Source organism: Rhinatrema bivittatum, chromosome 6 (genome assembly GCF_901001135.1).
Source record: "Rhinatrema bivittatum chromosome 6, aRhiBiv1.1, whole genome shotgun sequence".
NCBI lineage: Eukaryota > Metazoa > Chordata > Amphibia > Gymnophiona > Rhinatrematidae > Rhinatrema > Rhinatrema bivittatum.
In genome coordinates, this window is record NC_042620.1 from 100479788 (window position 1) to 100496001 (window position 16214).

Here is a 16214-nt window from a genome sequence, read left to right on the forward strand (position 1 = left end):
GGTGAGTAGATGGCAGAGTGGGAGAAGGTAAATATTGAAAAGGGTCGGAGAGAGGGATGAACCTTGGGGGACTCCTTGGGTTGGAAAGGAACTGGATGTGATTCTTTGTTGTTTATCTTTACCTTGAAAGGTCTATTAGACAGGAAGGACTTGAACCAGCTAAGGACTGTTCCCTTGATGCCAATGTCTACTAGCCGCTCTAATAGTGTTGAGTGGTTTACCGTGTCAAAAGCCACGGAGAGATCTAGTAGGATTAGGAGATATGGTTGGTTTTTTTGCAGATTTGTTAAAACGGTGTCCATAAGAGATATGAGGAGGGATTCTGTGCTTAGCGATTTGCGAAAGCCGAATTGGGAAGGTGCGAGGATGGTGTTTTCTTCCAAGTAATCAGATAGTTGCTTGTTGACTATCTTTTCCATAAATTTGGCAATCAGAGGCAAGTTGGCTATTGGGTGGAATGTAGCTGGGTCCGTTGGTGACAGATTCAGAGTAGATCACATCAAGCGCTCTTCCTTGATCCAATTCTCTAGTCACCCAATCAAAAAAAAAATCTATTGGATTTGTCTGACCGGACCTTCCCCTGGTGAATCCATGCTGCCACGGGTCCAGCAACCTACCTGATTATAGATAGTTCACTATCCTTTCCTTCAGCAGAGTCTCCATTATTCCCGCCACCCAGGTGAAGCTAACTGGCCTGTAGCTTTTACACTCCCCTCTGCCACAACAGGACCACAACCACTCTTTTCCAATCCCACAGCACCACTCCCGTTTTCAGGGATCTATTGAACAGGTGATTCAGCGGACCCACCAGCATATATCTGAGCTCCCTCAGTATCCTAGGATGTGCATCATCCAGCTACATGGCTTTGTCCACTTTCAGTATACTTAGCTCTTTCTATACATTCCTCTTCTTTAAATGGAGTTTCGCCTACCCCATCCACATGTACTGTCTTGTCAACCAGCAACGGTCCTTCGCCAAGATCTTCTTTTGTGAACACCGAACTGAAGTATTTGTTTAATATTTCTGCCATTTCTTTGTCTCTGGCTACCCATTGCTCTGTCACCTTTCTTCACTATACCACTTTGGGCCTCCCTTCTTTCTCTAATATATCTGAAAAATGTTTTGTTACCTCTCTTTACTTCTTTGGCAATCGTTTTTTCTGCCTGCATTCCTGATTTCTTTCTTCATCTCACTCAGTTTCACCAGGTATTTTTCCATGTGTTCTTTCTTTTGGGATCCTTTATACTTCTTGAATGCTGGGTTGTTTTTATTTCTTTTAATTTTCAGCCACTTCCTTTGAATATCAATTATTTTTCCTCTTACTCGTTTACTTTTCTAACATTTAGATTTGTTGCCTTTGTAATAGCTCCTTTTAATTTGGCCCACTGTTCCACCTCACTAGTTTTTCTCCCAGTTTACCAGTTCTTTCTCCAGGTACATCCCCATTTTGACAAAGTCCGTATTTATGAAATTCAAAACTCAGGTCTTTGTGCGACTTCTCTGTATCCTATTCACAATATTGAACCCTGTCTGATGATCACTGGTGCTCAGGTGAGCCTTTACCCGAACATTAGAGAAGCCACAGTAATCTGCCTAATCACAGATTACTGAGGCTTCAAGTACCAGAGACTGGCTGTGGGTGTCTCCTTGCAGTTGCACTGTCTGACAGAATTTCCTTTTATTAAGGGGAGAAAAGCTGTGAGAGTTCATCTAATGGCCCTCAGTTCTAGCGTGTTTGCTGACCAGAATCTTTCCTGTTCCACCCAATGACCTTGTGTTATCTGGCCTCAACAATTGGCCCCCCCATCCGAAGCTGCTGGCATCTGTGATTATAATGATCCATATGGGTGGATCCAGGCCCATTCCTATGATAAGTTGGTGGGATTTGTCACCATCTCAGGTTTTCCTTTAACATGGGCAGCAGGGACATTGTTGATCGTGATCCAGCAAGGACAGAGACAATCTGGACAGGAGTGCACTTAGTAGTGGGCATATATGTGCCTGTGACCAAGGTACAAAGTCTATCGCTGCCTTCATAAGTCCTACCAGGTATAGATAGTCCCAGACCCTGGGAGCATATTTTGACTGAAAATCTGATACATAGGTAATCAGCTTTTCTATTCTCTTCTAGGTGAGATACACTTGTCCCTCTCTTGTGTGTCAAACTGTGCCCTAGAAATTCCAGAAACTGCGTAGTTTACCACCCAGCCTAGTTGCTATAATAGGCTCACTACTGTTGCCATGGCCCAGTCATTCTCCTGGTGTGATTTGGCCCAAATTAGCTAGTCATTCAGATAAGGGTGAATTAGCACCCCTTGTTTGTGTAGTGTCACTGCAACCATCACCATGAGAAAAAGCACCACAGCAAAAATGTAAAAACAAGAATCCCCGAATGTGAAAAGCCATTGATAAAAGTGAAATGCAAAGAGGCACGAGAACTCCCGTAACAAATCATAGCACTCTAAATAAATAGTGTATGAAAATGTCCTAAGGAAAAAAACAGCAAACTTACTTACTGTGAAAGTCACTAAGGTTTCAAGAGACACTACGGTAGAAAATGAAACTTTCATGCACCACTTGCTACGGTCGCAGCTTAAGTTCAAAGTGGCACTGCGGCAAGGAGAAACGCTGAGAAATCACCTCAAGAAAAGAATAAAAATAGAACACATGACACGGGGAACAATTACTTTGACTTCTTCCAAAACATCGGGAGGCAATGCATAAAAGAGTTTTTAATCATGCAAAGACTTATACTTACAGAGTCATATTAAGTTGTCAAAAAAATGAAGAACGCACCACCGACAGTAACAGGGAATATCCACAGAGTGTCCACAAGCCGAGCATTTTAGAGATAAAACAGCGCGAAGATGAGGGCTTCAAAACAATGACATTTGCGTGCCTACCCAGGAGGGAACAGCTCATTATAATCTAAACGGGGAGTTCAGCAGGGACAGAAAACCCAGCACCTAAATATTAAGAATGAAGTGTAGAAATCAAAATTGAATGAAAGAAAAAAAATTGAATGAAAAAAAATAAAAAAAATGAATGAAAGAACTGAATAAGAAAAAGATAAGAGTGATGTGACCACACTATAAAAAGTGTAAACACTGGAATATCAAAATAAGACACATTAACATGTAAATGAATATAAAAAAGACTTATAAGTTGCAATCTATTTTATCATTCATCCCAATGGAACAACAGATCTCAACTTGAAAATCCTATAATTTTCTCTATAACTGAGTTGAGTTTTTATATCTCCACCCCTAGATGAGAGAGGTCCATCGTAGGTCCTGGAAAGAATGGTCATATTGTAAACAGTGTGAAACCATTGGGGCACATTCACCCCCAGTACAGATGCGGCTCCTATGTTCAATCCGACAGGTCTTGATGGATCGCAAGGTTCTCCCCACGTATAAATACTGACAAGGGAACTGCATCACATAGACGTTACTGGATCTATAGTTTTGATTAACAGACGACACAGTACCCTGTGTCGTCTGTTAACTACCATGTCTGAATTTGGTGAATGCCACTGACATGGAGTATGTCCTTGGATGCCTGTTTGAACAATCTGTATATTTGTGCTCTGATCAATCGTTGTTTGATGTCGGAACCCTGTTTGTATACAAATAGAGGTGTTTGTTTGACGATATGATGCCAGCTCAAAACATGCCAATGGTTCCTAATGATGTTTTTAATTCTATCCTCCATATTGGAAAAATTTAAAATGCAAACCAATTGTTTGGTGGTATCCTGAGTTTTATACTGAAGTACTTGTTGTGATTCAGAAAAGCGGGCTCTAGTGAATGTTCTTTTCAAAATCTTGGTGGGGTACCCACATGCACAAAATCTGGAGAACATATCAGTGGATTGCAATCTGAAATCATCTTCATCAGAGCAGAGATGCCTAAGACAAAAGAATTGACCCACAGGTAATCCATTCTTGAAAGGCCTTGGATGGAAGCTTTCGAAACTTACAGATTATTACTATTAGTTTCCTTACGGAATAAAGTTGTTTGTAGACTTGTTCCTGTTTTGTAAATCAGGATGTCCAAAAAAAGATAATTTAGTTTGATGATACGTCATGGTGAATTTCAAATATGTATCTTGTTGATTTAACCACTGCAGAAATTAAATATGTTATTCTTCTGTGTGATCCCAGATGAAAAAAATATCAATATCCCTAGACCAAAGTTTAATATGGTGAAAAAATGATAATGTATATTAAAACATTCCTCAAAATCGGCTACATCAGGGGCCATGGGAGATCCCATGGTTACTCCATGTACTTGATGAAAAAAACTGTGCCAAACTGGAAAAAGTTATTATATAATACCAACTCAGATAGAGATATTAGAAAATCAGATGGAACTCGAAGAGGTAGTTCACGTCTGATACGATCTATAGTGCAGATTGTTGAGGTATGTTGGTATATAATGCTTCGATATCCAAGCTCACTAGGAACATTTCCGTTGTAAGGTCTTGGAAATCCAAAAGCTTCCTGAGCATATGTACTGTATCTTGTATATATGAAGTAGTTTGGCACACATGAGGATGTAGGAAAATATTGATAAATTGGGCCAACGGTTCTAAAAGTGACACATTGGCAGAGATAATCAGTCTGAGAGGTGGTTTGACCAATGTTTTATGTATCTTTAGAACACCATAAATGACTGGGATGCAAGAGAAAAACTTGTAAAAATGAAATTTCCTTTGGTGTCAAGAATCCAGGCTGCTTGGTCATTGAAAGGAGTATTTGGATCTTCCACTTAAGTCCAGGTGAAGGACCAATGTCAATTTTGTTGTAAAATTTCATATTACCCAATTGACTATGTAGCTCACTGATGTAATCAATGGTGTTCATAAGAACTATTGCCCTGCCCTTATCAGTGGGCTTGATGGTAATTTTTTTTTTTCATTTCATAAAATTTATTGATCGCCTAACACAAAGTAGGCCTAGACGATGAACAAAAATACATACATAGTAAAAACAATAATGAACATACACTTCAGACAAAAATGTTTTCACAGAAACTGGAGAAAAGTACTACCACATACTAGTATCTATGTCCCTAGAGCAAGTTATTTATTCGTCAGTTGACATTAACGAGAACTCATAGCAATTACTCTACTCACATTATTCTCATTTTTCTAACGTTTTTATGGGAAGCTAAGGATTTCAAGGCTCTATTTTCTTCAGAGGACAAGTTGAAAAAAGTGTACGGAAATGACTGTTCTATGGTCTCAAGGTCACATTAAGACCAGATTTTGAAAAGCAGTATACATGGATCTATAGGGCCCGGAGCTCTGGGTCACCTGTGTGTCAGAAGGTGTTACCTACCTTTCTTGACAGACAAGGTGATACATCTCTGAGGGGCTCGATCATTGAGGAGAAGTGATAAAAGCCCTGACTCTACTGAGTCTGAAGCTACTCCAGATTGCAAGGGAAAGAGACTAATTGGTGCTGTGATGCTCTCCCAGGATTACAGAAGAGAATAGCAGGTTTTCTTCTAAAACATCTCAAAAAGCCTAAGGAGAAGAAACAGAGGGTGCAATACAGCCCGGGAGCTTAAAAGCTAAAGCCTATGCTTAACTGGGGCAAGAACTTATCTGGACCAGGAAGCCAGACTGAGCCAGAGGGAACTTGTTTTGGGATGCGGAGGATCCTGATGCCGCACTTTGCTGAGGACAAATAAGAGGACCAGGCTAGGTGGTGCATAAGATTGAGATGAAAGAAAAAGTAACCAGGGCTACTTTGTTAACTGTAAGAAGAAACTTATTTAAGGAGAGGAACTATAAGGAAAGGGTTAGAGAATTTCTGGAACTCTAATTCTGTTTAATTTCTGTATCTGCCTATCAATATGCTTGATTCAGAAGATTCTGCAGTAAACTATTTATTTTTTTGGAGCACAACTCAAGTCTGGAGAGTGGTTTATTTATTTGGACTATTCTCAGCCTCGTACTAGCCCTGCAGTTATCTGGCCCCAGCTCATGGCCTCAGAGCCTAAATTCCCCACTTCAGGATAGTAACTCCAATTCTCTCTGATGCTGGGAAGGTGACCCCAGATGTAAAGGAAGTTATGTTTACTAAATAAGGTCACCAAAGATGCACCTGGGGTTACCAAACCCTTAGGAAGACTACCTCTGGGGCCTTTTCCACTTCCTTCTCTGTGGAGCTAGTTGTTTCAATTTGCTCCCCCAGGTGAGGGACGGCCTGAAGGGCTGGCTCCTCCATCCTGGATCTGAATCACATAGAGGGGCAGAGGGACTCTCACTGTAGAGACCCTCTTAGTGCAGAATGCTGGGACCCTCATTCCCTTTAGTATTGCTTCATGGTGCAGCTGTGCTGTGCGGCACCTATTGCTGATTGCTCCAATTGCCATATGTGCACTCTGCGCGGCATCTCACTTTGCTCCAGCCACCCCACCTATTGCTTTCCTCCTTCTTGCAATCCTTTGGCATGGGCACGTAACAGTGTTCACTCCCTCAAGTGCCAGGCTGACTGTCATGAGGCTCATGTTTTGTTTTGTTTTTAAAAGGGAAGAAACTTACCACACAAGCAAAGGGGAGGGGGGGGGGGGGAGGAGGGAGACAGCCAACTGGCACAGAGCCAACCAAGCTCTTTGGGGGGGGGGGGGGGGAGAAACCGCCCGTGGTTCTCAGGGAAGAGGAACAGCCCCTCCCCAACTAGGGCTGCTGCACCAGCCCTCACAGGGAAACTAGGAGAACTGCCCAAGGGACCTCACCAAAGAGGAGGCCAGGTATCTGTGCAAGGCTCGGAAGCTGAAGGCAGAGGGGTAAGGACTGCTGTTACAAGTACCAGGGAAAGCAAGACTAGGCCTGCTATGAAGATGCCTTTGAATAGTCCACACTGCTGGAGACGGAGATTACTGAAGGCTGCCCTCAACCACGCCTAGGGAAACAAACGTCACACAGAAGTTGGAGAAGCATGGTTTGTCTCCACAAACTGTGGAGGAGGGGAAATCCCTAAATGAATGATTGGTCTAGCAGTAGGATAAGGAAGAACATTATCTTTTCTCCAGCACTTCCTCCAGTTTGGAGCATCAATCTCAAGCCCTCCAGCTCCATCTGAGAAGAGTGAAATTTGGAAGAAAAAGGTCTATATAAGTATATCACATCATAATCAATATGTCATCTCATGCAGTGGAGGGGGCTAAGTCATCATAAAAAATAGATAAGAAATGTGGACTACTACTTGATGTGAAGATTGAAACTGTACGGTAAAGAAAGTATTTTTGACATTGTCAATTCATAAAAAGGAGAATTTATACAGGAACACCACAGATATGACTTTAAAATAATGTTCTTAATTTTGTACATTATCTGTATCTTAAATGGTCTTGTAATAATAATACATAACAATAAATGTCAAAATGTACTTACAATGTGCATCCAAAAAGGTCAGAGTATCTCCTGTTGCTATCAAAGTACCTAATAATCGTGCAGTAATAAGGCCTTTTCTTTCCTTCTGTCGAACAACTTTCACAATTGGAAACAGCTTCACGTAGTCATCTAGTTTGCCCTTTAAATCATCTATATAAGCAAAGCAGTAATTTCAGGTTTTACAAAATTATAAGCACTGTCTAAAAACAATGCATAAATCAATTACAGAAAGATATTTTTTGGGTAGGTGGGGGGCAAGGGAGGGAGAGATGTCACCCATCTGCTTCTCTTTGGTTTTTTAGCTCAGTCATAATGCTTCCTGACTATTTTTATGCACTGTAAGGCATCAGTCGCAGCTACTTGGATGTTTTCTATCATCATTTTTAGCCCTCTTATTCCACCCTTTATAATGGTAAGTGCAATGACAGTCCTTCATAGGTGGTCACAGATTGCAGTTCCTTTCAGGATCAGATACACATGCAAAACAAATAAACTAACTCTCATCCCTAGGTATTGCTATTTTACAGTGCAGCATCCCCAGAGCCCGTCAGCTAACAAATCAAACACCAGGTCCAGGAACTGAATCCAGATCTCTTCTTGCATGGCAGTATACACTAGAACACCAAGATTTTTATTTATTTTATATGTCCCACTAAGCATCATTTGTAGAACGATGTATCAATAGACAATTGCTTAATTGCCAGAACTTAGGCGTTTTCAGGTGGTACAACCCTGCCTATTCAAAAAAAATTATTTTTAAAAGTCCCAAATAAACAGAATAGGCCTTATTTCCAAATTAAATTTTAAATCAGACACAAAATAAGAGAGAAACACTTTGGAGAATAAAAATCCCTCGATACAGTAGGCTTCAACTACATAGTTTATAGTCAATATTAAGAACAGTAAGGAAAAGGCTATTAGTTCACATTTCTATTTTTCATTCTAAAATCAAGTTCATTACTGGAAAATTCAAGCTCTTTGGCAAGGAGCCAAAGATCAATTTTCTTCTGTGGTTGATTGCATAAAGTGATTTATAGAGCCTGGAAAGATCTCCTGCCTTGAATTCTAAAGACTGGTATTCTTAGTGTTGAACGCTAAAAATAAGTTGCAACTGACTTCCTCTCATACATCTGGTTTCTAAGAATGGCATATGGAAACACCCATGTGAAATTGTAGAAAACTATTCAAAACAACAAAACAGAATCCCTCATTTAAAGCAGTAGTTCAGAGTCACACAAAAGGTTAAGCTACAGGATTTTGAAATTCTTTCATTAACATACCATGTTTTTATATTCTATTTTTTTTTTTAAAGGAAATTTTTTTGTAATCAGATTCATGTATTTTCTCTGTGATGGAGCTACAACCTTCTTGTCTCTATAAGATACACAGCATTTTTACTTTAAAAACCATTTTCCACTCTCAAGGGTGATGCCTTTTGCTGACAAATACCACTTAAATTCTTAAGAATTTCTGAAAAATATAGTAGTCAATTGCTATAGCAAATATGATCAGACTAACACTACATATATTCAAAGACTGAAGTACCATGCTTAGCAGTACAACCTAAGCATTTTTCTATATATAAATGTAATCAAATTCTGAAAATTGTACTAAACTCTAATTAAAATGTGTCCCATTTTCATGAAACAATCTGCTGTATAAATTAAAACTTAATGGCAGAGTTGTTTATTTTTAACACCATATAGTATTTTCTGTTTTAATTTACAAAAGAAGTATAAAATACATATGCTGAGGAGGTCTAAGAAGCAGAAGAAAATTATTCCTTACCTGCTAATTTTCGTTCCTGTAATACCATGGATCATTCCAGACGGTGGGTTATGTTCCATGTCCAGCAGATGGAGTCAGAACACAAAATTCCCAGGGGAGGACCCATATAACCACGCCTCCCCTGTAACAGCTCTCAGTAACTAGACTAACAAAGCCCAAAAGAGAGAGACTAAAAGCAGAGGGATCAAGTAATCAAAGAAGGAATTGAAATAACTGCTGTCCAAATAAACAGCAACTAAATTCTGAACAGTAAACTTGCGAACAGCAGTGCGTGAAAAAAAAGACGCACAGTATTCGAAATACAGAGTAAAAGATTGTTAAGACAGGTAGGCAGGGATGTCCCACAAGCAAACCCCCAAACCAAGGGAGGGTGTCTGGAATGATCCATGGTATTACAGGAACGAAAATTAGCAGGTAAGGAATAATTTTCTTTTCCCTGTACATACCAGGATCATTCCAGATGGTGGGATGTACCAAAGCTTTCCCGGGTGGGCCGCAGACAGCCCTGCTCATATTACCTTGTCTCCAAGCTGACCGCCCGACGGAGCACCGACGTCCAGGCGATAATGTCTCGCAAAAGTATGGATCGACTTCCAGGTGGCCGCCCTACAAATCTCCTGAGTGGAGACGGAGGAGCTCTCCGCCCAAGATGTCGCCTGGGCTCGAAGAGAAAGAGCCTTGACAACCAGCGGAGGGGACTTACCTACGCCAAGGTACGCCGCTATGATCGCTCCCTTCAACCACCGCGCTATAGATTGTTTGGAGGCCATGCAACCCTTCTGGGGTCCGGACCAGAGGATAAACAGATGATCAGAGAGCCGAAAATCATTAGACACCTCCAGATAGCGTATCAGAGACCGCCGTACATCCAGTCTACGCAGGTCTCCAGACTCAGAAGAGGCAAAAGATGGTAATTCCACCGATTGGTTGAGGTGGAATGCCGAAACCACTTTAGGGAGAAAAGAAGGAACCGTCCTCAGCGAAACCCCTTCAGGCGTGAAACGAAGGTATGGTTCACGACAGGATAGGGCCTGCAGCTCGGAAATACGTCTTGCTGAACTGATTGCCACGAGAAAAATGGTCTTGAGAGTGACGTCCTTGATGGTAGCCGAGCTTAGAGGTTCGAACGGCGAACCACAGAGGACTCAGAGCACCAGATTCAGATTCCACGACGGACAAGGTAGGCGAATCGGAGGCTTCAAGTGTTTCACTCCTTTAAGGAAACGGGAGACGTTTGGATGCGAGGACAGAAACTCCTTATTTCCACTGCGAAGAAAAGCCCCCAAGGCCGCCACCTGAACCCGAAGAGAATTGTAAGCAAGACCCAAATCCAAACCTGCCTGCAAGAAGGAAAGGACATGTGGCACTGAGGCCTGCATGGGAAGAATGTCATTCGCTCCACACCAATCCTCAAAGACCTTCCAGACTCGAACATAGGTAACAGAGGTGGACATCTTACGTGCTTTCAGTAGCGTTGAAATAACCGGCTCCGGATAACCGCGCCTCCTCAACTGACGCCTCTCAAAAGCCAGGCGCAAGACAGAAGCAATCTGCCTCCTTGAAAAATATTGGTCCCTGGCATAGAAGACATGGCAGCTGACCGAGACGAAGGGGACCCTCCACCGTCAAATTGCGCAGATCCGCGAACCACGGTCGTCGGGGCCACTCTGGTGCCACAAGGATCACCGGCCCTTGGTGTGCCTCTATCCTGGGGATGACCTTGCCCACGAGGGGCCATGGTGGGAAAACATATAGGAGACAGTGGCGCGGCCAGGGCAGGACCAGCGTGTCCACGCCCTCGGCGCTGCGCTCCCGCCTGCGGCTGAAGAAGCGGACGGCCTTTGCATTTCCGGCGGTTGCCATTAGGTCTACGTGCGGTGTCCCCCATCGACGTACTATTATTCGCATCGCCTGCTGTGAGAGCTCCCACTCTCCGGGATCCAAGTTTTCTCGGCTGAGAAAGTCCGCCTGTACGTTGTCCACTCCCGCTATATGCGAGGCCGCTAGTCGGAGGTGAAGCTCTGCCCACTCCATCAATTTGTTGGTTTCCAGAGAGACCAACCGACTTCTCGTGCCTCCCTGGCGATTGATGTATGCCACTGTAGTCGCATTGTCCGATAGCACCCTGACTGCTTGATGGCGTACTATGGGGAAGAAACCCTGTAACGCCAGATGGACCGCCCTGGTCTCCAAGCGGTTGATGGGCCACTTCGACTGTTCCTACGTCCATCGACCCTGGATTGAGCTGTCCCAACAGACTGCTCCCCAGCCTGTGAGGCTGGCGTCCGTGGTGATAATCACCCAATCCGGGTCCTCCAGCGACACCCCCTGAGCTAGGTGCCGCAGTTCCAGCCACCAATGGAGACTGATGAAGGTTCCTCTCTGAATCGGAAGGATTGCCTGGAAATCTCTCGACACCGGCTGCCACCGGGAGAGTAGGGATCTCTGCAGAGGCCTCAGATGCGCGAATGTCCAAGGAACCAGATCGATGGTCGAGGCCATGGTCCCCAGTACCTGCAGGTAGTCCCAGGCAGTGGGCGTCTCGAGCACCATAAATCCTTGAATCTGCTGACACAGAGAATGAGCTCTGCCTGGATGCAGAAAAGCCCTGGAATTCTTGGAGTCGAAGTGAGCTCCCAGAAAATCCAACGACTGGGACGGGACCAGGCTGCTCTTGGTGAAGTTGACAATCCATCCCAGAGATTGGAGAAGTTGTACCACTCTGTCGACTGCGAGGATACACTGCGCTCGTGACTTTGCACAGATGAGCCAATCATCTAGGTAAGGATGCACAAGGATGCCTTCCTTGCACAAGGTTGCCGCCACTACCACCATGATCTTCGTGAAAACCCGTGGAGCTGTGGCCAGGCCAAAGGGAAGAGCGCGAAATTGAAAGTGTTGACCCAAAATTTTGAAGCGTAGGTAACGCTGATGAGCTTGACAAATTGGTATGTGGAGATACACCTCCGTGAGATCCAACGAAGCCAAGAATTCTCCCGGATGAACTGCCGCTAACACTGAACGGAGTGTCTCCATGCGGAAACGAGGGACTCTGAGGGACCGGTTGACCTGCTTGAGGTCCAGGATAGGACGAAAAGTACCTTCCTTCTTGGGAACGTCAAAGTAGATTGAATAATGCCCCCGGCCCAGTTCGGCGGCTGGCACCGGTACTATGGCCCCCAATTGAAAGAGACGATCGAGGGTCTGCCGCACTGCTCCCTGTTTGATTAAGGACCCGCAAGGGGAAAACAGGAACCGGTCCCGAGGAGCGCAAACAAAATCCAAAGCGTAACCGCGTCTTAGAATATCCATTTCCTGGAGGATGTAGGGAATGAGGTCATCTAACTCCGCCGCTTGGAAGATGCGGAGGACCCTAGGGTCGTCGCCCTCCACCTGGGCTGCCAAGGTGGGATCGTCCACGTCAGGGTCCTGGGATTGTCCTTCCCCCAAAGAAGTCTGTATTATCGATGGTGTCCCGGTAGGGCCAAGAGATGCCCCCGTTCCCCCGCCTACTAAAGGGGGGCGAGCCTGAGGAAGGGTCCCACCCAGGAGGGGAGCAGGACTTGGTATCTTGGGGGGAGAGGGTCCCCAGGTCCCGAAGGTCGTGTCTCTGCTCTGAAGAAAAGCCCTGTGCATCAGAACTATGAATTCAGGGAAAAGGCCTGGCATCCTGAGGGGTCACCCCCCGGGGGATCCCCCTCTGCCTATCAGGATTAGACTCGGAGTAAGGGTCCAAAACAAGCCTAGAAGTGTAGAACGGAATATCTGTGTCCTCCTCAGAAAGCGCGGCATCAGACTCTTGCAACAAAATGGCCACCGTTCCCACGTTGAGAGGGAACGGGACCTGGCGCTTCCTTCCCACGCGGTCTGCAGCTCGAATGTCCTTCCTAGTAGCTGGCACACATTCCCCCTCGGGGAAACAGCCTGAGCACAGACCCTCTTCAGAAAATAATCCGGCCCTGTCGGAGCCCTCACAAGGCGCCGCGGACTGCATCGCCACAGGGAGAGAGAGAGAGGGGAGGGAGGCTCTACAGGTGGCTCGCACCTAAAATGAGCGCCGACCAGGCAACGGACGCTTGCCACGGTCCCCCACCGACCTAAAGAAAAACTGACGGGGAATTAACCTCCCGACAGCAGGCGGCCCCGGGGAATGGTGCTTCGCGGGGCCGCAGGTCGGGATGTCGGTCGCTCCCCAAAAGGGAGGGGGGAAAACCTGGGTCAGGAGGGAGAGGCCGGCACTACCGACTTTCACCTCAGAGAGCCGAACGGAGTCCAAAAATTGCAGTCTTCTGCTGAAAAAGAAGGTGAAACAAAAATACACTTACCCCAACTGAGCCCTCAGTGAGGAAAATGAGAAAAGAAAGAAAGAAAACAGGCAACAGCCTGTCAGCAAGTCACCAGGCTAGAGAGCGATGAGCCAGCACCAGCGGAGAGCTCTCCCCCTGCTTTAAGAGGAGCCTTAGCAAAGTGACCTAAACTGTAAATTTAAAACTTCCTATTTTTTTTTTTAAACTTGATCCCCCCCTGAGGAGGTAGCCCTAAGCTAACAAGCTGGGGACCACAAGTCCCCTGCTCACATCTGCTGGAGTCAGAACGTTACTGAGAGCTGTTACAGGGGAGGCGTGGTTATATGGGTCCTCCCCTGTGAATTTTGTGTTCTGACTCCATCTGCTGGACATGGAACATAACCCACCGTCTGGAATGATCCTGGTATGTACAGGGAACAAATCATTATCATCTTAGCTGCACAAAGAGCAAGGCTGCTGAATACAATAAAGCCAGGTCTTGTTAGAAAGATCAATAGACTTCCAACCCCCATTGCAGGATTGACAGTACAACCTTTTGGGAGCACCCTCTGACAGATCCCTTTTCCAGGCAGACATCAGCAGACCTCAAGATTCTTGCACCAGGGATATCACCTCTGTCCACCCCATGGAGCATCCTTCTGGGCTGTCACCTACCGCAAGCACTTTGGAACTGTACCTCTGCAGCCAGTAACATCTACCCTGAACGTTGCCCATCGCTGGGTCCAGTCGCTCCGCCCCCATCCTGACAGCACTGAGACCCTGCTGCTCTCACTGACTGACAACATTCTGAGAGGATTTCATAGTGGAAAACACTACATCCTGATGACGCTAGACCTTTCAGCAGCATTTGACACAGTAAATCATGACATACTTTTAAAGAGACTGGAAGAAATAAGCCTACAGGAAAAAAAAACCTTTAGCCTGGTTCAGATCATACCTAAGTAACAGATTTTACCAACTCTGCATAAATAATGTATTATCAGAGAAAGTAAATCTACAAACAGGAGTACCACAGAGATCAGCTCTATCCGCAACTCTCTTTAATATTTATCTGCTGCCACTATGCCACTTCCTAGCGGGCCTGGGAATCATACACTACATTTATGCAGATGACATTCAACTACTACTTCCCATTGAAGACACAATGGAAAAAACACAAACTAGCAAACATGTACCTAGACATCATCAAACAGTTACTAAACCAAATGGAGCTAGTCATCAACATAGAGAAAACTGAATTTCTACATTTAGAACGTAAAAACTTAACAATCTTCCAAACCCCAATACTGCTAAATAATCAGAAGATAGAATTAGCCGAAAAAGTACGGAACCTCGGTGTAATAATTGATACGGAACGCAGTCTCAAACAACACTTCTTTAAAAGTCAAAGGATACGCCAAACTTATGGTACTCAGGAAATTAAAACCGTTACTTACACTGACAAACTTCAGAACAGTCTTACAAGCACTAATATTTGCTAGCACAGACTATTGTAATACCCTTTTCCTAGGACTACCATAACCAACAATAAGACCACTCCAAATACTGCAAAACTCTGCCGCAAGGGTACTAACTGGTAAAAGAAAAAGTGATTACATTACGGATACCCTAGCAGAATTACACTGGCTTCCAACTGAATACAGAGTTCAATACAAAACACTTTGCACAATTCACAAATTGATTCATGACAAAAAAGCAGAATGGCTGAACACAGCTCTATGTGTTCATGTCCCACATAGAAACCTGAGATCTGCCAACAAAGTACTTCTAACCATTCCGTCCATTAAACAGCTAGACTGACCCAAGTTAGAGATAAAGCCCTATCATTAGCTGGACCAATACTATGGAACACCATGCCCTTAGAAACTAGACTTCACAGAGATTTCAAACTTTTCAAAAAGAGTTTAAAAACCTGTCTTTTCAAACAAGCCTTCTACAAAGAGAACGGAGAATACTGGAATATGAAATCTGGCAGCAGACCATCAGCACGCAGCACCTTTTTTGTGCATTGTGGGGCGGATTTTAAAAGCCCTGCTCGCATAAATCCGCCCGGATTTACGCGAGCAGGGCCTTGTGCGCCGGTGCGCCTATGTTCCATAGGCCTACCGGCGCGCGCAGAGCCCCGGGACTCGCGTAGAGCCCCGGGACTCGCGTAAGTCCCGGAGTTTTTCGAGGGGGGCGTGTCGGGGGCGTGTCGGATCGGCGCTGCGTTTTGGGGGCGGGACGTGGCGTTTCGGGGGCGGGCCCAGGGGCGTGGTTGCGCCCTCCGGAACCGCCCCCAGGTCGCGTCTCGGCGCGTTAGCGGCCTGCTGGCGCGCGGGGATTTACTTCTCCCTCCGGGAGGCGTAAATCCCCCAACAAAGGTAGGGGGGGGGTCTAGATAGGGCCGGGGGGGTGGGTTAGATAGAGGAAGGGAGGGGAAGGTGAGGGGAGGGCGAAAGCGAGTTCCCTCCGAGGCTGCTCCGATTTCGGAGCGGCCTTGGAGGGAACGGCAGCAGGCTGCGCGGCTCGGCGCACGCCGGCTACACGAAATCGGCAGCCTTGCGCGCGCCGATCCAGGATTTTAGCGGCTACACGCGTATCTGCTAAAATCAAGCGTACTTTTGTTTGCGCCTGATGCGCCAACAAAAGTACGCGAAGGCACGCTTTTTTTAAATCTACCCCTGTGTGTCTTTTTAAAAACAAAATATACATTATGGTAGAGTTATACA

At 45.1% G+C, this 16214-nt stretch overlaps 1 protein-coding gene across 13 annotated transcripts in view; it reads right to left on the reverse strand.

Moving 5' to 3' along the window:
• The window catches only part of GALNT3 (polypeptide N-acetylgalactosaminyltransferase 3), a 296872-nt gene that overhangs the window by 157901 nt on the left and 122757 nt on the right, over positions 1–16214 (reverse strand). For all 13 annotated transcript variants that reach the window (XM_029605654.1, XM_029605651.1, XM_029605645.1 and 10 more), the window contains one exon: positions 7409–7558. In XM_029605654.1, the coding sequence (XP_029461514.1) occupies positions 7409–7558 (150 nt within the window). The remainder of the gene's footprint in view (positions 1–7408; positions 7559–16214) is intronic.